The 26,410-nt window shown below is 40.6% G+C and overlaps 1 protein-coding gene across 2 annotated transcripts in view; it reads left to right on the plus strand.

Moving 5' to 3' along the window:
• The window catches only part of phactr3a (phosphatase and actin regulator 3a), a 51,127-nt gene that overhangs the window by 4,900 nt on the left and 19,817 nt on the right, over positions 1 to 26,410 (plus strand). The window contains exons 1-3 of one of the 2 annotated variants that reach the window (XM_054768698.1): positions 19,795 to 20,072; positions 23,599 to 23,763; positions 23,927 to 24,094. In XM_054768698.1, the coding sequence (XP_054624673.1) occupies positions 20,027 to 20,072; positions 23,599 to 23,763; positions 23,927 to 24,094 (379 nt within the window). In that variant the 5' untranslated portion in view covers positions 19,795 to 20,026. Of the gene's footprint in view, positions 1 to 19,794; positions 20,073 to 23,598; positions 23,764 to 23,926; positions 24,095 to 26,410 lie in introns of those variants that run through there. The other variant, XM_054768689.1, reaches the window with a different exon arrangement.

A 26,410-nucleotide genomic window follows, 5' to 3' on the forward strand; every position in this document is an offset into this window, starting at 1 on the left:
AAATGCTAACATGATAATAGTTTGCCGGCATCTAGTAATAATGAAAAAAAAAAACTAAAGCTATGTCTCAATTCAGGGTCTACATCCTCCAAAGCAGGGGTCACCAAAGTGGTGCCCGCGGGCACCAGGTAGCCCTCCACGACCACATGAGGTGCCCGCAAGCCTGCTTTTCATTCAGGTTTTCAGTTAATAATGAAAGAACAGTAGAAAGAAATGCATTCTGAAATACAAAATGTGAGTTGTGGACACCAGCATTTTGTTCATGTTCTGGTAAAACAAGCATATTCGCTTTGTTTGGGTTTAAAATAAGCTCTGAAAATAAATGTTACAAAAATGAGTAGCTCTTGGCCATTTTCATTTTGTAAAAGCAGCTCTCACAAGGAAAAACGTTGGTGACCCCTGCTCCAAAGGATCCAGCCTATGCGGTCGACGAAGGCTGATAGTCCTCCAGCAGATGCTAGAGCCATGTCAATTGGGACAGCCTAGCGTTTGGAACGCTTCCTGGTTGCGTCACGTGTTCACATCCTCACACATTTTGCGATACTGCGATACTACGTGTGATTCAAATGTTCGGCTAACATTAAAAAGACTAGTGTTGGGCCAGATTTTCAGGCGTTTGGTATCTTTTAGGTTAATTTAAATTTTCAGTTAATTTTGAGATGTTAATACATACATTTCATGTCCTGTTATTTATCTCCTTGTTATAAAATACGGTAAAATGACCATATTTCTCACATAGTTTTAAATGGTGATTAATCTGATTAATCAAACTGTGGATTAAAATTTGGAATCATTTGACAGCCCTAGTTATTATGTATTATTAATTCATATCTTAACTGGAGGGTTCGTTATCTTTATTTGGCAAGTAAAAGCATTTTCAAGCTATTATTCCTATGCACTGTTTTAATAGTTATGCAAAAAAGTTATAATTACACGTTATAAGTCACTTTTTTCTTTCCTCGTAGCACCGCCATGTTGAAATATTTTTCAGAGCTCGGCGCTCAAAGGATCTTGGGATATGGAAGGCTGGTGAAGGATTGTCCTGATGAACACTTCGAGTTAATGGCAGAGGAGGACACATTTGTCGGCTGCATTCGAAGGACCCCTTCAGGCTTTTTCAAATTGGGACAGCCTTAGCGCACCACAATGACGTCAGCACCCAACAAATGTGTACTGCAAATGCTGCAGACCCTGAATTGGGACACAGCTTCAGTCTCAAAACTGCTACCTTGTTGACAGCTCGTACAACCGCAAGTGTAACCCTCTAACCCAGCATTTGAGACTGACTTTGTAGGTTTTAATAGCTGACCATTTGTATGTCAACATGCGTTGTTTAAATATAGTTGTTAAAAAAAAATCCTGTACCTAATAAGGAGGGAGTTTATTGTAAATTACATCACCATGGTTACACAAAATGTTATGAAATTCATCACCCTGCGCCACTGAGACACATCTAACGATATAACGTGTGCTGGTAAATAATTTTATAAAGACGATATTGAAAATTGTAAGTACCGGTATACCTAACGTAGTGACCGAATGTTTAGGTTTTATGTAAATAACGTCGCCGTGGCAGCAATGAGTGGCTGCAATGCTATAATAAGGAATGTACAGCATTGACCAGACACTCCTAATTTACTGGCAATATTAATATTAAGCTGGGATAGGCTCCAGCATACCCCAGCAACCCTTATGAGTATTAAGCGGCATAGCAAATGGATGGATGGATAATATTAATACTAGCAATAATAATAATAAGTGCATAGTGCAAATATTGTGTACTGTGGCGCAGAGGAGGCCCCTGCAGGTCCACCACGCTCAGCCTAATGAAGCTCTTACTTCCTATTTCCTGTTGCAGAGCAGTTCTTCACACCAGAGTCACTCATTAGTCACGGTCAGCTTTCAGGGCGCGTGATTCAGTCACAGCCACCTGTTGGTATAGTGTAGTAGCCACTGGAGAGCTATTCATTTCTCCCACAGTGATATACACAGACAACCCCACAGAGACCTAGAGGAAACACTTAGTCAAGTGGTAGATCTGAAACTTTTTTAAATATTTCATGACTGTAGTTGTGACTGTCTCAAGGAAGTCTTGCAAGAATAATGCATGCTTTAAAGCTGGCACTTTGTAAGAGTGATATGGACTCTGACCAAACAACTTGAATCAATTTCAAGATTCATTCAGAGGCTGCTGTCGTCACATCCAAAACATATTTGAATATTTTGTATTACAACTAACTAATTAGGTCAATGGCAGAATGTTTTCATTGAGTGACTGGGGTGTCAGTGTCAACTATTTTGCAGTCTAAAGAAGACGTCACATCAGCCATGTGAAATGAGCTGCATCATTGCAGGTCTCTGCTATAGCAGCCTCTTAAGGCAGCATGTAAACTTGAATTTTGATTTGATTTCTTGAATTTTCCAGTCAATCAGTATCCCTAAATAGGGATAATTGTTGTTTATCAGGTGGGAATCCCATATTTGTATAAATGCGTTTTATAATACTGTTGATAGTAATGATACTTGATGACAAAGTATGTTGAAATTGTTGCAGCTTCTGCTCTGGGAATACTGCTTTTGCTTTCAACTCAGTTGTAAATGTTAGCTTTACAGATGCTGTACAGGCTGTGTATATTGTAGTACAGTACATGGTGGTATCTGTCATAATAAAGGTAATTTAGTGTCTGAATCATTTTTTTCTGAGGGGAAACAAGGAGCATTTATTTGAGGTGCTGCGTTTATTTGTACCTGTACCTGGTGATTGATTGAGGCGTTGAGCCTATTATAAAAGAGACTGTATGGTCTGGTTTCACTGCATATTACACAAATCGAACAATCTATGTGACATATACAGTAAAAATCGAGTGTAATAGTGCCTCCCAACCTTCTTTGGCTTGTGTACCTCCAGAGCCTTTGTGTCATACCATGATTACCCCATCACTCATACATGTTGATAATTCTCCAAAAGTACAAGTAGAATGTAACACAGCTGTTATGATTTTGGCACAGTTGTACCACCGGTTATTGTCTCCCTGGGGAAACTAGTTGTACCACATGCGTTCCATTTATTGTCTGGCTTAATGACTGATGAATATTTACTTACCATCTTGGAAAATAAATGTTTTCACATAGCCTTGTATGGTTTTCTTATGTTTTTGAATTTTCTGACTGCATTCCAATGAAAAGATTGAGTAACTTACACCTTCTTATACTGTAGTTGTCTTATTTCTTAGTACACAACGGCCACACCTGCAGGATGCAAAGTGACAGGGGTCCAAGAGCAAGGTCAACTGAGTAAATCAAAATACTGTAGATGCTGCCAAAAGCAACAGTCAACACAATTCAAGCCTGATACTCTGAAAGATCTATTTTCAAATAGAATAGTGAGCCTCTGTAATAAAAAGTATTATTGTACTAACTGTCTTCCACAAGTACCAACTAGGGACATGCTGTGGATCTGCATCACTTCTTCGGCTCAGCTTTTGGTCTTTCAGCTCCTCGTGAAAACAGAACAGAAAGATGACAACAACAAAAGCCTCATGTGCATCATGTCTTCTCCCCCAGTGGATACTCTAGCTAGATTAGGCACATTCATGTGTCTGCACCATGTGTTGCAGAGGCTGTTGTTTGTGTCTGCACACCTGTACATTTGTCTGCATGCTTGCTGGCGTGTGCTGATCCAGAAGAAAACTGGCAGCTCTTTATAGTGACTCATGCAGTCTGAGGCAAAAAAGCACAGTGCAGATGGAATGGGCTCAGAAAAGGAGCACAAGCATCTTAAGGAAGACCCAGACAAAAAAAACTGCATTGAAGCTATACATATTTAGTGTTTGGCAATTTAGGTGAAACTCAGCTCAGGAAATTGCATGTTTTGAGTGGTGAAGATCTAAGAGGGAAGGCGTTGAGACTTCAGGATTGTGTAGACATGTTATATTTCTGAGGGAAAGAGGAGGTAAACAAGATGGAGAGAATAAGACAAGGGATTGATTGGAGAGACAGAGAGGAGATGGGAAACAGTCTAAGGGGAGAAAGACATGAAGAGGTGGTGGCTTTCTTTGAAAGGCGGCCAAAGTTGCCCTAATTGCTAACAAGCCATGTCAGCATGATGGATGGTCTACAGATAGCATTAACTGTGTGACTCTAATTTGGAAAGCAGCTATGCAAGCACCAGGAAATACATACTGTAGATATCTAACTAATAATATGTTTGTTTTTTAATTGCTGTAGTAGCTGAATAAAACATGGCGGGCCCAGGAAAAGTACAGTACTGTACTCGCAGTCTGGTGTACTCATAAAACTTACATTTATCTTCCAAATGTAGTGTTATAAATTACACATAATTATGTGTAAAACTGCAGAAAATTTAATTTATACTTGTTAAGCAAACAGACTTTCTTCCCTCTTTTTTGCTGATCTAGTCACACATTTTGCTCGGCTACATGTTGCTAGGCAGATTTCATAGGGTTCAATCATAACTGCTCCACAGCCACACCCACTCAACTGTTTGAATGACTAACTAGAGGACACGCATTATTTTCTCAGTATATATATACAGTATATTGTGCATGTATAATATATTATTAACAGCATGCTTATCTTTGTGGTTGTAGCTTACGGTGCTGTTGAACTATACTAAATAAAGTACAAGATTAGACAGGATAGATAGAGACAAATGACAACAAAGATGAGTGAAAGTGCTATAGTGTCCAGATGGGCACTTAGACCACACAGTATTATTGAGTGTCTCTGCAATGCCTCTCAGGAGATACTAAATTAAATACAGAGCTGAATCAGATAGTACCAGGAGGAATACATTCATGAGAAGGTTATGAATTGAAGTGTCTGATTGTGTTGTTGGACCAGCTGGGGCGGAGAAAGAAATCTTACTAGTGTGTGGCAAGCCCTGCTGCAAGATACTCTGCACATCTTAGACATGCTGTGCTGAAAACACAATAATTTGCCTCAAATTGAAAATAGTTCCAAAGCAGTTAGAGTTTTGGAAATATCTTGCTATTATATTATAATGGGAATGTAATAGGAGGATGGTTGGAGGATGATAACATACTGTACATAGGGAAAGTATCCTTATGTCTCGAGAGATAATGGTAGCGCCCCGGGGCAGGGCGCAAGCCTGGCCAGTATATGGAGACCATGTGCTGCCCATCCAACACGGCCCCCCTCTCAGTCTCGCCAGCTTGGTCCAATGGTACGATACATAAAACAGTATCAAAAACTTTATTATCCCACTGATTAAACATTCCTGACTTTAAAACTATGACTTTCACATACCCAGCCATAAAACTCTAGTTATCTGGTCTTGTTCTCTGCCTGATGTGCAAAAAAATATACAGCAGAGTAAAAATGTAATTTAAATGACATTAAAGTAATGTTGGGATATGAATAATAAGAACATGGGGCATTTGCAATGTTACAGACCTTGACTTTATATGTCCAAATTAATTATTTGTCATAAAGTTGAATTTAGAATCAGCTGCAGCAGTACTAAAAAGGTTTTGGAACTACCACACCCTATACAGTGATTAATCCGTTGGGTCAGTGTGAAACCAAATTGTACCGAAACCATTTTTCTCATAGTAAACAATGTAAATCAAATTTATCCGTCCCAGACACTCAAAAATGTTGACACTAAACACTTTTATTTTAGAATTTTTAGTTTTACATGCAGAAAATAATTTGAAATACATATAAATAAGGGATAAATGAACATGTAACGTCACTTGAAGACGTAATTGTTGACAAAGATGAGGCGAGACGAGGCGTGATGGTAGGGGAGAGCCACACAGGCGACACTTTTGTACTTTGCTTTGAGTTATTTCTTGAATTCAATAGTGTTTCTCACCTTCTTTATCAAAGTGCTTGCAACTTTGTTTGGCCCCATGGTGGTTTACTTTGCAGCTGTGATCAATTAAAAAAATGCAGACATTTGGTGTAAATGTATTAATTAGCAAAGAACTACAGAGTGAACTGCTGATTACACCCCAAACGGGAGCTAGGGGACAATTACTTCAAGTTCCGGTTTCCATTTTGTTAGCATGCAGTTTGTGATAGCAAAACGTTACGAACACGATAAGACTGAGTTACCAACGCGTGGGATTCTGTGTTTAGGCAGTTGAGTCCACGGATTGATAGGCAGGCAAACAAACTAGTTTAACATTCTCGTCTGCCACATAAATGAGCCTTACAGGATGCCATAGTATTATATAAACTAAGTATAGCAAAATTTGGTGAGTAATCCAAGATGTCTGAATAACCAAGCAATGCTGGGAGTAGTCCGTCCACATCTTTATTATTACCACAAAACTCCAAAGAGCGAAATACAAGTTTGTTACATGTAATATTGTACGATAACCGAGAACTGTACAACAACTGAGGCAAAATTTTGACAAAAAATTTTGTTGAAAACAGAAACATGAGAAAACTGGCGCGTTTGAAAACCAAGGTTCTATTGTAGTTACACTATTTGCCACGTCTCACAAAGCCTGTGTTTGTATTCTGAGACCAAACAGGTAATATTCATAGTAGTAGAATGTGGAGCTTGATGAACAAAGTATCTATAGAACATCATGACAAGTAACATTTTCAATTGCATCCTTTATATCTTCGGTTCAAATCATACAGTTGTTGTCTATATGTGTTCTGTGACTGACAGGCGATCAGTCCAAGGCCTCACCTCTCGCCCAAAGTCAGCTGGGATAGGCTCCAACTCACCTGTGACAGGTGAACAGAACAAATGGTAGAAAGTGAATGAATGAATGAATGTAACGTGCTTAACAATGTGGTGGTTGTATTGAAGTGAAGTGTGTTTCAACACCAAGGACAGTGTCCGTATGTGCTTTCATCCATCCATCCATCCATCCATCCATCCATCCATCCATTTTTGTCAGCTTATCTGGGTCTGGGTTGCGGGGGCAGCAGTCTCAGTAGGGAAGTCCAGACTTTCCAGTCTCCAGCCACCTCCAGTTCTACCGGGAGGACAACAAGGCGTTCCCAGGCCAGCTGTGAGACATAATGCCTCCAATGTGTCCTAGGTCTTCCCCAGGGCCTTTTCCTGGCTGGGCATGCCCGGAACACTTCACCAGGGAGGCGTCCGGACTAGACTCATAGAGTCTAGACTCCGGACTCATTTCTGAAGCTTGTATCTGTGATCTTGTTCTTTCAGTCACGACCCAAAGCTCATGACCATAGGTGAGGATGGGAACATGGGAGCAAATTGAGAGCTTTGCCTTCCGGCTCAGCTCTCTCTTCACCACGACGGTCCGGTACAGTGACCGCATTAGTGCAGACGCTGCGCCGATCGCCTGTCGACCTCATGCTCCAACCTTCCCTCACTCGTGAACAAGACCCCAAGATACTTGAACTTGAAGATACTTGAAGACCTCGATCTCAACTCCGAGGGTGCAATCCACCCTTTTCTGACTGAGAACCATGGCCTTGGATTTGGAGGTGCTAAGTCTCGTCCCAGAAGCTTCACACTCAGTAAACCCAGTAAACGCTGAAGGTCACAGCCTGATGAGGCCATCAGGACCACATCGTCTGCGAATTGCAGATACGAGATCCTAAGGCCCCCAAAGTGGACTCCCTCGACGCCTTGGCTGCGCCTAGAAATTCTGTCAATTAAAATTAGGAACAGAATCCGTGACAAAGGGTAGCCTTGGATGAGGCCAACGTTCACCAGAAACATGCTCGACTTACTGCAATGTAGGGTTGTACAAGGAACGAATGGCACGTAGTAGCGTGCCACCAATCCCGTACTCCCGGAGCACCCTCCACAGTACACAGCAAGGGACACGGTCAAATGCCTTTTCCAAGTCCACAAAGTACATGTAGACCGGTTGTGCAAACTTCCATGTACCCTCCAGTACCCTTGCAAGGGTGTAGAGCTGGTCCAGTTTTCCGCGAAAACAAAAACCACATTGCACCTCCTATAGCCGAGGTTTGATTTGATAGACTTTCCTAGCGAGGCTAAGGAGTGTGATCCCTCTATAGTTGGAACACACCCTCCAGTCACCCTTCTTGAAAAGGGGGACCACCACCCCGGTCTGCCAATCCAGAGGTACTGTTGCCAACTTCCAAAGCAATGTTGAAGAGACGTGTCAGCCAAGACAACAGTTCCTCAACATCCAGAGCATGTGCCTACAGGTTCATATACCATTATTACTGACATTCAACCACTTGACTGAGAGTTTGCTTCACTTCCATTGAACAGATGGGGGGCAGGCATAAGCTACGGCCAGATACACAATTGTGTGAGTGTGCATGGTGTGGTGCATGAAGACATAAAATAGTTGAAAGGACAGGACGATTGAAAAGGAGTGAAAGCTTATCTTCAGCATCAGACATAATGAAAGTAAGGCTTCTAACATATCTATTTGCATTCTTACACCGAATCAGTTTGTATGAATACATTCTTGTATGTGTACTTCATTGCAGTCTAAGTGTAAGCTCCATAGCCAAGTTTTAGCCAAATTTCACGGAGTGTTTCTGGGCTGCTAGAAGCCTCACACCTCGTTACATTTCTCCATGGAGTGTCGCTGGATATTGTTCCAGGTGGAACACCTCACAGTTTAACCTTGGTGCTGCTCTGGACTTCAGGAGAACCCTGGTGGAGAGGGGACCAGGGACACCTGTCTGCCTTTGAGTCATCATAGGCGGCAGGAACAGTGAGGCAGGCTGAGGTGTGTGGAGCCGCCCGTGGATTCAGGCATGTGTCAACCATGCGATCGCTTAACAAATTCCAACACGTGTTGCAGACTTTTCCCCTCTGTTATATGTTAGTTTCCCATTTTGTTTTCTTGTAACAAAGCAGGCTTTGTTATCTTGGCAGTATATTTGTGGTGTTTATTTAATAATTGGGTACTTAGATACAGTTGAAGCCTTTAGTCTAGTCATAACATCATGTCTAATCTGTGATTTTATGCATTTCACGTTTTCGAGTTCCAACAATGTTTCAACTTTCATTTTAGTATAAATTGTGCCTGCTGTTGCTCACTGTAAACTGGAGCTCATCCATACCCAGCTCCACTCGACAAGAGCGACAGGATTAGTAAACGCAGAGAAAGGTGGCTTCTCTGCGTTTTTTTGGTTGTTTAGTACGTGATGGTGAACTACCATAGTAATAATGTTTTCCGAAATACATATTTGAACGGTTTCCACATGCAAGAACATGTATGCAGCATTTTTGCTCTGATTTTACATGACTTCTCGTTACGAATCCGCTTGTTTGCTCCCCATCTCTTTGAGGCGGTGCCGACCACAACCGGATGCGATGTTCCCTTCATTTAAATCCCATAGAGAACATTTGGGGATGGATGGCAAGGGAAGTTTATAAAAATGGCCATCAGTTCCAGACAGTTGATGCCCTTCATGAAGCCATCTTCACCACTTGGAGCAATGTTCCCACTAGCCTCCTGGAAACACTCGCATCAAGCATGGCCAAACCAATTTTTGAAGTGATTAACAAGAACGGTGGAGCTACTCATTACTGAGTCCTACTGAGAACATTTTTTGTTCTGGTTTGTAGAGTTTTTTGTTATTTTTTGAGCGATGGTCTGTTGATCAGCTGATAAACAGCCTATTTCAGTTTAATTGTTGTTTTCAATAAATTACTTTTTCTTAAAGTGCTTTTTGTCTCACTCTCCCTTCTTGCTTTTGCATATTGTAGGTCTACTTAAAACCTCATGAAGATCCAAATGTGCAAAATGCAAATTGTAGCAATTTTTCAACTGGTCTTAAGATTTTGATCAGGAGTGTTTATATATTTATATATGCACACACCAGTAGCGCCTGCTGATCCTTCAAGGAGGGGAAGCTCATTTTTTTCCGGCCTACATCATAAATGCGTTTATTTATTTATATGTAAATTGTAGTATCTGCCATGTGCAGCTTGCTAGCAGCTGGAGCTGCCGCGCGAGGCTACTGTGTGACTGGCTGTGAGTTTGAGGGGGAGAAAGACAAAGAAGCTGGGGAAAGAAACCGCAAAGTGACAGAAGAGAGTCGCCAAACACAACGCTAGTCGTTTTTAGCAAAGACCAAGTCGCTGGGGATCGGTAAAGTCTCCGGATCAGTTCACAACAACGGAATGAAAAACTTAGAAAATGCCCTGGTGGAGGTTTATACTTCAAGATCGCTGATTCACTCATTTCACTTTCAATCAAAAAGGGATTCCGCCTTTGACAGATCATCCAATCATACAAGCTGAGCGTCCCGTCCAGCTCATTGCCCCATAGACCGGCAGAGACTCTGAGCGTCTGATGGCCAGGACAAAGCCCAGCATTTCTCCAATGACCATCCAGTTTGGCACAGTGGAACAACCCACTCTACGCTTCCCCATCAAAGTCAGTAGACACTCATCGTCCGACTGTGTAAAAGCACTACACACAGCAGTACATATTTCACCACTTTTTTTTAGACATTTTAGGGGAAGCTGAGTTTCTTTTGCAGTCTTAGAGCAATTGCCACTTACACACACACACACACACACACACACACACCCACACACACACACACACATATATATACATATATATATATACAGTGGTGTGAAAAAGTGTTTGCCGCCCTCCTGATTTCTGATTTTTTTTGCATGTTTGTCACACTTAAATGTTTCAGATCATCAAACAAATTTAAATATTAGTCAAAGACAACACAACTGAACACAAACTGTTAAAGTTTTTATTCTTAAGGGAGAAGAAAAATCCACGAGAACGTGGCAATCGCATGATGATCGTACGTTGCAAGCACGTTGTAAGCACATACAACTCACTTACCAAACTCACTTACCATGTGCCCAGTAACCTTTAATGCACGCAACCACTCACGGCCAAGCGTGGTGCGCAGGACACGTACTTACACCTTGCGCAACTGTGCAAGTGACGTACGTTTACGTACCCCTCCCTGCTCTTGCCACTTCCACGTTTTCAGAAAAACATGGCCGTGACCTCCCCATAGAACGTACGGACTAAAAACCTAAAAACACGCACAGTGGGTTGTGAGCGGGGCTTTAATAACAAAAGTTTCATTTAAAAACTGCATTTTGTGTTCAGTTGTGTTGTCATTGACTGTAATTTACATTTGTTTGATGATCTGAAACATTTAAGTGTGACCAACATGAAAAAAAAGAAGGGGGCAAACACTTTTCCACACCACTGTATATACACAGTATGTTTAGAAAACAGAGGGGTTTGATTGTTAATAGCATGCATTTACTGTACTGTATATACGTTGCCAATGTTTCCTTATTTATACATTGACGCCATGTTTAAGCTTTCTGTTGCCAGTGAAGGAAAATAACTTCATCGGGGCAACTGGGGCTTCAGCGTCATATGACTCACCTTATGTTCATATTTAACCTACAAAGGTCATACAGTATGTGTAGCCTTCATCAATAACCTCTAACAACTACAACACACAGCATTTCCTCGAGCCATCTCTTTATGGCAGTAATAGGCAATATATTTGTATGATGCATGTCCTCATGTATTACATTAAATTATTGTCACGCTTATTATACCAGTTAATTAAAAATACACGCCATGCATGTTATGTCTGCCGTGTTATGTCCTTGACAAATTTAATTATAGACACTGACCGCAGAAAATGTGGTCCGACTGTAGACTACATCAGCCCTGTGATTGACTAGCCAGTCCAGGGTGTACTCCGCCTCTCACTCGAGGTTAGCTGGAAGAAGCTCCAGCTCACCCGGAGCCCTAATGAGGACAACGGTATAGGAAATGGATAGATGGTAAAGACTACATCAGCACATGGAATAGACAAAATTAAAAAAAATGTTACAGCGTGAGTTCCTCATGAGAATCCACAGCTTCATCACTCTTTCTCAACTGTTGAGTTGACATCAAAGTGTTTAATAGGCTCCACGTGTCCCTGCTTGTTTTTCTACATGTACACTTGAGAGGATTCAGAAATGAAAAGTATCTTAATGATTCACTGCAGCTTTGCCTGCCTGGCAGTGTGTTTTAAAATCAACATTGCTGAAGAGACCCGGCACAATATGTACTCAATGCACTGCCATGCTCTTTGGGTGTGGAAGTATTTATACACTCAGTGTTTTATTTTTATTTATGATAATGTTGTAGGCATTGACCTAGGAATAAATCAGTGTATCTGACCTGCTGAAATGTACAGCTGTGAAAAAATTTGAACACGCATTGGGGTGTCCTTTTTTTCAAATGACTATGTATTTGTTTGGGGAAGCTAGCTCTTCTACTCCTGAACTGATGCACACAAAAGTTTGTCAAGAAATTTTGTCAAAGCATCCTTACTGTGCTGACTGTGCTATTATTTTTCTGACTTGAAACTTCTCATACAGCTTAATCTTCTCCACCACTGTAACTTTAGGGTGCTTAGCTGAATCTCCACAAAATCTGTCACACACCATTTGGGGACTAACAAACACTTTTTAATGTCTATATAACAAAAGTTACTGTTCACTTGTAGCGGCTAGTTACGTAGAAAAAAGTGTATCGCTTCGCAATTTAAGCAGGATTGAGATCGGGAAGACCTGGGTTCGAATCTCCGTTGGGCATTTCTGTGTGGAGTTTGCATGTTCTCACCGTGCGTGCGTGGGTTTTCTCCGAGTTGTCCGGTTTCCTCCCACATTCCAAAAACATGCATGTTAGGTTCATTGGCGACTCTAAATTGTCCATAGGTATGAATGTGAGTGTGAATGGTTGTTTGTCTATATGTGCCCTGCAATTGGCGACCAGTCCAGGGTTTCCCTGTCAGCTGGGATAGGCTCCAGCATACCCGCGACCCTAGTGAGGGTAAGTGGCATAGAAGATGGGTGGATGGGTTGAATCCTGTGGAGGGTACGCATATGGGGTATACTGCCTGGTTCGGGCGGTTCACTCAATGTATTACTGGTGCCACATCTGCTAGCAGTAAGTCAGAGTTGTTTCCAGTGAGAGTTGGACTTTGCCAGGGCTCCCCTTTGTCCTTTGTCATGTGCAATGTTAGCTGGCTCATGCTAACTTCTTTTCTCTCATTAGAACACACAGAAAAGGAAAAGAAATATGTGTTCATGTTTCACATAAGGAATGTGGATGATGGGCAAAATTTAAAAAAGTGTGATTTTCTTTAAGCAGAGACATGCTCTGATGATGTGGTCCTGCTGGCCTCTTGGGCCGTGCTCTTCAGCTCTCACTGGGTCGGTTTGCAGCTGAGTGTGAAGTGGCCGGGATGAGAATCGGCACCTCCAAGGGTGAAAAAGGTGGAGTGCCATCTCAAGATAAGGGTTGAGATTCTGCTGCAAGTGTAGGATTTCAAGCAGCTTGGGGTCTTGTTCACGAGTGAGAAATGGATGGATTGCGAGATTGACAGGCAGATTGGTGCGGTGGCCACAGTGATGCGGACTCTGCATCAGTCCGTCATGGTGAAGAGAGAGCCGAGGCCAAAGGCAAAGCTCTCTCTTTACCAGCTTTATTTAGAGCTTTGGTTAGTGACTGAAAGGACATGATTGCAAGTACAAGTGGCCAAAATGAGTTCCCTCCGTAGGATGGCTGGCCTCTCCCTTAGAGACAGGGTGAGAATCTCTGTCATCCTGGAGGAACTCGGAGTATAGCCGTTGCTCCTCCACATTGAAAGGAGCCAGATGAGGTGGCTCAGGCATCTGGTCAGGATGGGTCCTTGACTGTCTGTGGGCAGACCCAAGACATGTTTGAGAGACTTTGTCTCTCAACTGGTCTGGGAACTCCTGCTGGATAAAGTAGCTGCTTAGGCTGCTGCCCCCTGGATAAGTGGAAGATGTATGGATGGAAGGTTGAAAAACATGGCCGCCATCAACAAAAACATCTTTGCAGATTCGCAACTAATTGGTCATAAGTCAGTGATCATTTGTCTGACTACAAACCTTTGAGGGCATCTATCTGTATTACCGTACATATGTGGTAGCATGTATTTTGAGGAACGACTAATGTCACAGGGTATCCAAATTTTTTCACATGACTGTATATATTAAACCTTACTGACTTGCACATAATATGCTCCAGCATACCCCCGCCATCCTAGTGAGGACAAGCGGCATAGAAAATGTATGGATAGACTTGCACATACAATATATTGTATGGACATAACTCTCAGGACACACCTCCTAATCAGTGAATGAAACCAGCAAGGGTTGGATTAGAGACTCTATTTCTTCTCTTAATCTGAGTTCTTCTACATTTGGACAACTGTATGCTTGCTTTTTTGCAGAAACTGGTAAAGACCATTTTCTGTTCCAGCATGACTGCGGCCCAGTGGAGAAAGCAAACTTGGATTAGTTTGGTGTGGAAGAGCCAGTCTGAGTGTCCTGATGTCAACCCCATCAAACACATTAGGGATAAACTAGCATATTTTCATCCATTTTCATTTTTTGTAGGTGTATTGGCCAGGTGTCCCAATGCTTCTGTCCACATGTAAGTGTTTAATGTGTTGCTTTCCAGGAATTTAAACTGTATTGAAAAAGAGTTCAGGAGAAGGACGCAGTGCATTTTTTGCAGCGCTGAAGTATGACAGAGAATGACAATATTTTTACACACAAGGTTGTTTGACAATCCAACCTCAAAACCATCGCAAATGTGGTTTTTGCTCACAAATGTGGTGGCACACTGAATGAGAAGCCGGCGGTTGGAAGGAGTAACCAAAGCCTTCAATCACAGCCTGATTTATTTCTAGTAATAGCCCACAACTTTACTATGAAATGGTTGGAAATCTGCCTGTCTGCCTTATTCAGGCTTTAAATCCAGGTTCATGAAGAGATTGACTTGTGTAGGTGAAAAGAAACACATTTTTAGCAGGAACATTTTCAGCTCACTAGGAGCATCTGATGGCAGAGCACTGACGCTTTCACACATTTGGTCAAAGATAACCTTTTTTTGTTGCTGTGTGTGCGTATGTGTGTGTGTGTGTGAGAAATACAGAGGTATGTCTGTGTGGGTGGAAAAGCTCCATGTGTCTTCTGTTTTATAGTTCACAAGCACTAATTCAGAACAGACAGACCATTGCAAATTGTAACAATTTTACAAGTGATTGGGAAAGAAATGATTCATGGGTCACGGCCTCACTAGTCTACCCCAGCAGGATGAGAGAAAGGTTAATCGATCACTGTCAGGACTGACACATAAAGACAGACAAGCATTCACACTCACTTTGATACCTGTAGAGCCTTTAATAAACCTAACATGTATGCTTTTGGATGAGGACTTGATAGAGAAAACTACAAGCATAATGAAAACATACAAACTCTCCACAGAAATATTAGATTTGAACCTACTTAATGAGAGGCAACAGTGCTGCCCACTCCGCTGGCCTTGATGCATTCAATGCAATTAATTAAGCCAGTTCTCTTTATCAAGGTACTGACACAAGATCTCTGGAACAAATGTCAAGATAAATTGTATATATTTACCTTTAAAGGTAGTGAGTAGCTCAGGGGTAGGTGACCTATGGCTTGGGAGCTGGATGTGGTTCTTTTGATGACTGCATCTGTCTCTCAGACATTTCTTAAAGAGATAGTTCAGATACTTTTACATGAAGTTGTATGACATCCCCATCAGCAGTACCCTATATGTCTATATGTACCCTGGGATTTATGATGTATATGTATTACTCTTTTTGAACGCATATTGTTTTGAGTAGCCAAACTCTTTACTTAAATGACCCAGCAACTAAGCAGAACTACGTTCCTCGTCACGCAAATCCGGACTGTACTCGTGGGACCAAATGGGGACGGGGGGGGGTAAGTCACTGTTGATATAGTCCACTGTTGATAAAATACTAATCAAATAGTAGCTGATGTGGGCACTCAAAACTTGTTTTGAAAACAGAAGAAAAGAAGAGGCTTTGAGTATACTAGATACTAGGGGTGTGATGATTTGTTTTAATAACAATTCGATTCGCATCACAATTCGTGGTTGCTGATACGATTCAAGGACGATATTGGTTCATTTAGAACGATGCGATCCGAAAGGATTCAGTAACTGTAAATTGATTCAGTAACTTTTTAGCCCAAAATTCCAGCAGTGTGAGTGTGAAATAAATATCTGCGTACTGGACACTGAAGGTGAAGTTTCTTAGCTTCCTGTTGTTTTTTGTAAGGGAATCAGGTATAAATGATTAATAATGCTGACATACTTAAGAATAAATCATCAATGAGTACAAAAAATGTGTTAAAAATGCAATACAAAATCAGGATGATGAATTATTGATGATGAATTATTTACTTTAAATAGTGCAATCCATACCTGCACTTTGCACCCAATGAGGGACATTATGCAAATTCCTCAGCAAATGAATGTGGTATGGTATCAAGTAGGTGTTGAAACTTTATCACCTGTACAGCCAATGGAAGCAGGGATTTTATTGGGCTGATAATCCTCCTCAGCAGCCATTTGAAAGAACAAGAATACGCTGACAGAAGTTTTGCAGCGCACATATGTTAGCATGGTTACAAAATTTTGAAATTTGTAAAATCAAGTCTGTGATTAATTCTGTCTGATAAAACACGACCTGGACTTTAATTTGATACCTCATTCACTTCTCTACCCCAAGTGTTAAAGAAGGTAAAGCAAATTTCATACTGGAAAATAGTACCTTTGGTTTCCATTGCTTTAACGTTGAGTCAAGACAAAACCTGTGATCGACCCACGGACCTTGGCAAGTAAAACCATACTATAGAATATATCATAACTTAGCCTGTGACATTTGTTTTAAAAGTCAACAGAGTAGCCCTTTACATTTTTTTGATAATCAAAAAGTCCAGGAAAGAAAATGAAGTGTAATAATGCAGCAGCAGCACGCTATATTCTTTTCCAAGCCACACTACTAATTGCATGTACACAGTAGTTCCGGGGCAAAACTAACATATAAATTACATATCAGATTTTAATGACATTTTATCTGCAGATAGATATTAAAGTGAATTTATATCCTATGTACCTTTTTCTCTTGTCCTGAAACTCCAAAGATCCATGAGTTTGAGAGGCTTAAAAGTTGGACTTAACTTTTCTGTATTCGAAAGTAAATACACCCGATATCATATGAAAAAATTGCATTTTTAAAGACTCAATCGATTCAATCGATTGATTACCTTTTCAACAACGTTAGATCGATATATATGTCGTCCTGAATGGAAACTTGAGAACCCAGATCGATGTAGTTGAATCTTAGGAATATAAATCGATGTAGTGAATTAATCGTTACACCCCTATTAGGTACTGTACCCATTTTTTGGCGCTTCAGAATGGGTCTCATTCATTAGAGTCCTCATTCTCGTATCTAACATATGGTAACTAACAAGGGCCTCTGGCATTTCCTATTGGCTGCTGGGTTCAGTGACATAATTTCTCGCTTTTGATGCCAGTGGTCCGCACAGGGCAGTGGAGTTACACACTACACTGAAAATGATCTGGAGCTGACTTTCGAAAAGCTCAGGGTTGAGAAGCCAAAACGAGTTGGATGAGGTTGGTAACTGTCAGAGTTAAATGTTGCATGAATAAGAGTTCTGTGCACATCACCAATTTTTTTTTTAATTTCCAGAAACATGGAGGACAACCATATATTTTTTGATATAATTAATAATTAGCCTAAGACAATGCAAAAGGCCCACAGTCCAAGTCATCTCCCTTTCTATAATTCTGTCTCAAAACCCATCATACCCATGTTATTTTAATTTGTATTAAATACGTGTATGATCGTTTTTATATTGTTCATGTTGTTATTACTTTTTATTTTTATTTTAGTTCATATCAAATACAACATGTGGTTTCTTTTCAGTGATAGCCCTCTGGCGTGAATGAGTGAATAAATGGTTACAAGACTAGTTTAATACTAAAACTGTGCCCATTTGCTTCCATGCTCAATCATGGAAATAGAAAAATAAATCTTGAAAGAAGCAGGAAACGTGCTGATTTCCATTGCCGTTTAGAGCTTCAGTTGTGTCATTTTGCAAAGAAACTCGTTATCATCTCAGCGTTTCTGTTAATGAATCACGGCAGCTCGGCAACTAAGACGCATCACAGTCTTTTCTTGTTCAAACTAACTGTTTTCATTTCACGTTGCTGGAGCCCGTCTGCTCCTCACTGTCTTCCTGCTAGTCATTTTGTGTGACCGGGGCCCTGAGGCAGCAAGGCCACAGACAGATGGCAGCACAGTTGTAAAGCTAGGGGGGCAAAGCGAAGGAGTTCTCGACTGGGTAAGGAAGGACGTGGTCCACTCAAGGACACGTTGTGCAGGTAGAAGGAGCAAAGCGGGGACTACAGAGATAATGGTCAGGAGTCATTAGATGCTTGTCTGATATTTATATCTTTAATGAGACTTAAGTCGCTTAAAAAGAAAGGGTTACAAGGAAGTACATTATAGTGTGAGTTTTTTGGTCAGCCTTGGCTTTACTGGCTGCTTAGAGGCTGCAATAGAACCACTTTCTCATTTAAAGACAAAATGGATAGCATCAGACAGAGGTGAGAGAAAATCAGTATTTTGCAAGTCTGAAGTACCTAAGTCTCAAGTGTTTAATCTCCAGTCTCAAGTAAAGATGTGCAAGTCCAAGTCAAGTCTCAGGTCAAACAATAATGGTTGACTCAAGTCCAAAACCATAGGCTTAACATTTTCTAGTCCTTACAAGTCATAAGCAGCGTTTCGTGTTTACCAATTAAAATGCCATCATAACTATAGCCCCATTTCAACCAAATATTCAGGAAGTTTTAGTTTCTGGTAATTATAGATCCTGGAATTAAAAAGCCCGATGTAGTTTGTGTTTCCAACACATTTTAAAGTTCAGAGTAGTTTATTCAAACCAGGCATCGGTGGGGATGGTATAATTCTACACTGATGTAATGTAAATACACAGTGAATATCAGGTCGAATGTTTTTTCATTAAAATGTCAAATGATACATTAAAATGATACAAAACAAAGAAAAACAAAGTGTTCTGAATTTTACAAGAAGTCAGTGAAGGGTTAGGGCTGTGTCTTTTCTTAGCAGGTTTCTAGTCATGTCCAACACAGTCAGAAAAACGTCCTCTGGAAGGAATACTTCTCAATCCCACTGACATACCTTCCATAGAGGAAGCAGAGTTTGAGAACACGAACGCGGACAGTTCCATCACCGTGGCTGAAGTATCTGGGGTGTCAAAACACTCTCCAGTGGCAAAGACCCAGGGGTGGACAAGTTTTTCCTCAAGGCTCTGGATGTTGAGGGACTGTCTTGGCTGACACGTCTCTTCAACATTCCGTGGAAGTCGGGAACAGTACCTCAGGATTGGCAGACCGGGGTGGTGGCCCCCCTTTTTAAGAAGGGTGACCGGAGGGTGTGTTCCAAATATAAGGGGATCACACTCCTCAGCCTCCCTGGAAAAGTCTATTCCAGTGTGCTGGAGAGTAAAGTATGATTGTTAGTCAAACCTCGGCTGCAGGAGGTGCAATGTGGTTTCCGTCTCGGTCGCGGAACACTGGACCAGCTCTACACCCTTGCCAGAGTACTGAAGGGTACTTGGGAGTTTGCCTAACCGTCAGACTAAATGACAGACTGTCGTGATGAAGAGAGAGCTGAGCCAGAAGGCAAAGCTCTCAATTTACCAGTTGATCTACAGTATGTTCCCACCCTCACCTATGGTCATTATCTTTGGGTCATGGCCGAAAAAGAACGAGATCATGGATACAAGTGGCTGAAATGAGTTTCCTCTGTAGGATGGCTGGACTGACCCTACGACATAGGGTGAGGAGCTCGGTCATCCGGGGGCGCTCAGAGTAGAGCCACTGCTCCTTCACATCAAGAGGAGTCAGTTGAGGTGGCTCGGGCATCTAGTCCGGATGCCTCCTGGGCGCCTCCCTGGTGAGGTGTTCTGGGCATATTCCGGGCATCCAGGATTATGTCTTACAGCTGGCATGGGAATGCCTTGGTGCCCCCCCCCGGTGGCAGTGGAAGAGCTGGCTGGAGACTGGGAGCTCTGGACTTCCTACTGAGACTGCTGCCCCCGCGACCTGGACCCGTTTAAGCGGAAGAAAATGGATGGATGGATGGATGGATGGATGGATGGATGGATGGATGGAAATCTAGAGGTACAGTTTGTCTAATCCACCTTTACTTACAGGTTTGCACAAATAACAGTTAAATCTAAACTTAAATAAATAATAACTATTAAAACGGTTATCAGTTATCATATTGGTCTTGAGAGGCAGAAAGTTATTGGTATCGGTTTGAAAAAAAAATATTGTGCATCCCTTGTATTTATTATTTTAGAGTCAGCTGTGTGTGTTTGGATACAATTATGAGTGCTTTCTTAGCTTTGCAAAAAAGACAAATTGCCTCTCTCGTATTGAACCATCTGTCAGAAAACGGTGACAAAACAAGTATATACTGTATTTTCAGGCAATTTGTTCTCATGGAAATTGAGAACATTTAACCAAATGTTCAGCATTACAGTATATTAACTTGAAAGTGTATGATTTAACATTGAATCTGCATAAGCACATTCCATAAAAACAGGAAATTGATCTCAAAATGTAATCATATACAGTATGATAGTATAAATGTAGCATTCTGTTGGCAAATGACTGGTGTCGGTTTGTAATTTTGGTTCCATCAGAACTCACTAGTGTTTAGGGGGGTGTGATTGCAGCGGTTTATGTGAGTTTCCATACATGCAAAGATGCTCATGTTGCTTAAGAATAACACAGTTAAGAACATAATTACAATACAGTAGTACAGAATATTTTTCTAAGTTCATATTGCAATACAGTACATAAAAACTGACATGGTTTGTGAGTGGTCACACGCTTGACTTGATCTGACCGTGGCTTTGTTCATTGACAACGCCTTAAATTATTACTATAATTGCCTAAACCAATCATGAATTTGATTGCTGTTGACTGGTTTGTTTATTAAGTAGATTACACAAAAATTATACAGTCAATGTCCATGTAACTTTGTGGAGAAGTGTTAATCAAACAGGCATTCAATTGTGGTTGAAATGCGGATACAAAGAATTTATTTTCTCTTTTTGCCCCTCGGGTCGTAATAAAACTCAGTGCCCAAGGATGCAAATGGTAGTTGTAATCAATTCATGTAATGTTAGATTAATGTTAGATGATGATGAATTTCCTTTTTTTGTCATTGACAGGCCTGTCATCTTTTGTGTATGACATGCTATAATGTGTGTTATTTGGTAAAGCTTAGTGTTGATGCATGTTGTGTTTTAATGTTGTACCAACAGGCCGTTCTCTGTCTGTCTATGACTGCCTATATTCTTGTTGGAGCGCATGCTACTGATAGGATAAACTTCTACTTGCTATAATGTGGCTGACAAAAAAAATATGTTTTTTCGTTACCAGCTCTAATAGGTGCTATAATAGGTGGTAGATTCCTGTTGCTCGCATCACCGTAGTCACATGTATATGCAGTCTATTATGGAGAAGACCGAATGATCTCAAAGGTGCTGACAAAGGGGTGTGGTTGCTGGTGGCACACTCAGCATCCTCTGTCTTAATTTTCTTGCCAAAACCTCATTACCTATATCTCCCATTTAGAGTTAATCTTTGGCACCTAATTAGGACTGTAAACAGATTATCAATACACAGAGTTGACAAAACCAATTTTCTCAAGCGTATTAATTACAGTATATCATGGCCACATGCAGCCCAGTCATGCGTATACTGTATGAAGTATGGACAGATCAAAAAAAATTGTCACATGCTTGCATGTCTTTTCACCTAATTCTCATGTTCTCCTGCCGTTTTCTGTGAACAAGCACCCCCCTCTCCCATCTATGAAAGGAGGACTTGATATGCATTATGGAGAGCTGTGCCTTGATTGGATGAGCCCACATACTCCGGCAACCTCTTCCGTATAGCAACAGCCTCCTCCCACTCCCCCTTCCTCTTTTCGCTTCTTCTCACTGGAACCCCACTTCTTAGCAGAACCCCCCATCCATCCCTTCCTCCCTCCCACCTGCTTCCCGAATTCAAAGGGAGCATGTATCGCATCCTCCATGTGACTTCTCACACCGCCCACCTCCCTTTTCCCACAATGCACAGGGTGTACGGCTGCTGACTTAAAATGTGCCTATATATGCATATGTGTGTGTGTGTGTGTGTGAGAGAGGTGGGGGCTCCCCTCCCTCTAAGCTGACTCGCTCAATCCTGCTGGCTCCTACTGCTGCGGCAGCATCTGGATGTGGTCGCCATGGCAACAGCTGCGGGCCTGACCCCACCTCCTCTCCCCTGTCCACACACACACACACACACACACACAAACACACACACACACACATTGCCTCTCCACCCTCCACCCTCCTGCTCCTCCTCCATTTTTTTTTTTGGCTCTTAGCATGTCTGAGTGCATTTTCCTTCAAGCTTGACCTGGATTCAGCTTGCGACGCCACACTGCATGCTGGAATATATTGATGATGATTGAGTGACACCCTTTGACCTTTTGTGGGTCACCTGCCAAGCTCACTTCTCCTCTTTTTCCTGCTTCCGCCTTCTCTCCTCTGACCTGATAATCACCCCACACCTTACCCTCATGCCGTCAATGTGAAGATGTAAAAAAAATGCTTGACAAGGAACCAGCTATACCCTCCACACCCACCCATTCTCCACCACTGTACTCCACACCCCCTCCACTCACCACCCCACCCTCCATCACAAATCCTCCCCCTCTAGTTGAATATTTGAACAAAGATATCAGCCTCCAGAGGACAGCTATTTACTCCAGTTATGATTTTTTACCTTACACAGCCATACGGTGCTCTTATACATAATATTTTACATTTACTTGCCTGGCTTTTTTCCTGCATAGATGTGGTTGCAACCATGCACATGAGTCACACACTATCCCTTCATTAAGTCCCAAGTTGTGTTTTAAGTGAAACAAGGGCTCTTTGTGCACAGAAGGAATGACATCACAATAGTGCAAGGCAAGGTTAAAGCAAATGTTGGAAGTAAATAGCAATGCTGTATATTGTATTTGCCCTATCTTATTTTAAATGCATTATATTGTTTAATTGATCCCTTTGCAATTTGAACCCTTTTTGGAGTGTCGGATGCTTTGACTGTCAAATTATTTTTCAATTCAAATTTACATATATCTAATACAGTATATATAGCCTATAAAATAAGTGCCATAATATACTTGTTTTACATGTATTGGTTTTATTGCTACCCTCTTGTTATTTATATATTTTTTATTGTGTCTGTGAAGGCCTGGAAGTAAATAAAAATATTATTATTATTGTTAATATACTGTAATAATGTGATTGTTTCATTTTTTCATATATTACTATTAATTATTTCAGTATTAATTTTTCATCATTTTATTATGCATGACTAATATTAACTCCGGCATCAAAACAGTTACGCTATTATTAAAACTAATATGTCCTAATTCAACTAAAATCTCCTATTTTCATTATTTATGCAGTAAGTTGACGATACGAATATTGTTCCAGTTTCAGTCACTCTTCTTTTCCCCCTATTTTTAAAACCTGAGCATTATAGTGCAAAAAAAGGTTTTTCTTCTGTCACACTCAGCCACTCTTTCCACACCTCTTGTAATGTGTGCACCTTGTAACTCTATCTACCCCTGTAGTAAATGTACTGGACCAGCAGAGAGTGCTACGGACCGGCTGCTTGGTGACTGGCGTCCACACTCCCCCCATCAGGCGAAACAGCAAGCTGGCCACACTGGGACGCCTCTTTAAGCCGTGGAAGTGGAGGAAAAAGAAAAACGAAAAGCTTAAACAGAGCTCCACAGGTGATAATGAATATATTACACATGATTCTCCCAGGTTTATTGTCAGTGTTTGAAAAGAGAGAAGCTGAAGACAATAAACCATATTATTAGTACTCCACAGAGGAAATATTGTGTTATTTTTAGTAACAATTGCAGTATTCTTGCACTTCTCTTCCATCAACAGATGTAGCATTATCCAGCGGCCTTCTGTACCACGACCCAAACTCCCCCAGCCAGGGCTGCTGTTCAGATGGAACACTCCTGCTTGGCGGCTTTGGGGGACCTCTGAACTCAAACCTCACAGTCAGCAGTGTGGAGTACCTTGGTCCAGAGGAGGACCATCCCACTCCAGGTATAGGAACATTCCTTTCTAGACCTGCTAATCGATTTAGCATTATAGACCTGTTAGAACATATCTTTCAGATATTGGGGAAAAGTAGATTTGCAATGGTGTAAGCCAGGTTTCATAACAGATCAATACAAGAGTGTATTATATTGCAGGAACTGAGCTGAAGAAATGCATAAAGACAATTTGAAGACTGGTAGATAACATCTTAATGCTACATTAGATAGATAGATAGGAATCTCAATTCCATGTTTCTCACTGATGTAACTAAAAAGGAAATCACTGACATTGTCAAAAAATTTAAAGCAAAAACATCAACTGATTATAATGGAATCGAAGTGGAAACAATTAAAAGTGTTATCAATGAGATTTTTGAACCGTTAACATATATTAGTAACTTATCATTTCAGACTGGAAAATTTCCTCACAAAATGAAAATAGCTAAAGTGGTTCCAATTTTTCACCGACCCGTTTCCTTATTACCCCAATTTTCTAAAATTATCGAGAAGCTATTTAATAATAGGCTGGACAAATGTATTAATAAGAATGAATTACTAACAGGTAGTCAATACGGATACAGAGCTAACATTTAAACTTCTATGGCACTGATTGAAATCATGGAGGAAATTACTAATGCTATAAACCACAGAAAGTGTACAGTTGCAGTATACATGGATTTTACAAAAGCCTTCGATACAATTAATCACAATATTTTAACAACAAAATTAGGAAGGTACGGAATCAGAAGATTCGTTTTGAATTGGGTTAAAAGCTACCTAGCAAACAGGAAGCAATTTGCAAAGCTAGGAGAATACAAACCTGCGAGTTTAAATATAATATGTGGAGTACCCCAGGGGTCAATATTGGGACCAAAACTGTTCAATTTGTATTTCAACGACATGTTTAAAGTGGCAAAGGACTTAAAGTTGGTATTATTTGTGGATGATACCACTGCCTTTTGTTCTGGGGAAAGCACACAAGAACTAATTAAAAAGGTCAAGGATGAAATGGTCATATTAAACAAATGGTTTGACAGAAACAGATTACCCTTGAACTGAAGTAAAACTAAAATAATGCTTTTTGAAAATAGTAGAAAGGACATGTACGATCAAATACAAATAGACGGAGTGGACATTGAAAGAGTGAAGGAAAATCAATTTCTGGGGAAAAAAATAGTTGGAAATCTCACATCAAAAATATACAACTAAAGGTGGCGAGAAATACTTCAGCATTAAATAAAGCAAAATTTGTTCTTGGTTAAAAATCACTTTACACTCTTTACTGTTCTTTGGTATTACCATATCTAACTTATTGTGTGGAGATATGGGGTAATAACTATAAAAGCAATCTTCACACACTCATTGTACTGCAAAGAAAATCGGTGAGGATAATTCATAATGCCGCGTATAGAGAACATACAAACCCTTTACTTTTAAAATCACAGATATTAAAATTTGCTGATTTAGTAAATTTTCAAACTGCTAAAATAATGCAGAAAGTTAACAATAACTTGTTACCCAAAAACGTCATTCAGTATTTCTGTATCAGAGAGGAGAAATATGATCTTAGAGGAAAATTAAACTTGCCTTCATCTTCTTTATTTGTTATTATGTTGATTGTTATATTTATTGTTCTGTCATGTTTGTTTTTATTTTTTTTATTATTTATTTAATATTACACTGATTATTATATGGAATAATATTACATGGAAAACAGGATTAATTTGGGATTATCGCTATCCCTCTGAGAAAGACACGATCATTCACCATATTTGAATTCACCACCCCTTACTTTTTACCCAAACAATCAATCCCAGCCTGCCTCCACTGTATCACCAGCTCCTTTGCTCACTTGTGTTTGAAAGGTTTGAGCAGGTGTCTCTGGCGCAACTTACTTAAATAGTTAACAAAATGTTACATTCCTATTGTTGTCTGGACGTTATTGCTCCCAAGGTACTGAAAGATGTTTTTAATACTGTTGGGCAGTGTCTTCTCTATTTTAATAATAGTTGTCTTAGTTCAGGGGTGGTTCCAACTGTTTTTAAACATGCAATGGTCAGGCCGCTTCTTGAAAAACCCAGCCTTGACCCAACTATTTTATCTCATTTTAGACCTGTTTCTAACTTCATCATTTTTATCTAAGGTTTTAGAAAAGGTTGTTTTCATTCAGTTGAACAGTCATTTTTAGAAAATAATATTATTTTAGATAAGTTTCAGTCTGGTTTCAGATCATGGCACAGCACTGAATCCGCACTACTTAACATTCAGAATGACATCTTTTTATCGCTTGACTCCAAAAAACCTGTATTGCTGGTGATGCTTG

This window comes from Dunckerocampus dactyliophorus, chromosome 1 (genome assembly GCF_027744805.1).
Source record: "Dunckerocampus dactyliophorus isolate RoL2022-P2 chromosome 1, RoL_Ddac_1.1, whole genome shotgun sequence".
NCBI classification, from domain to species: domain Eukaryota; kingdom Metazoa; phylum Chordata; class Actinopteri; order Syngnathiformes; family Syngnathidae; genus Dunckerocampus; species Dunckerocampus dactyliophorus.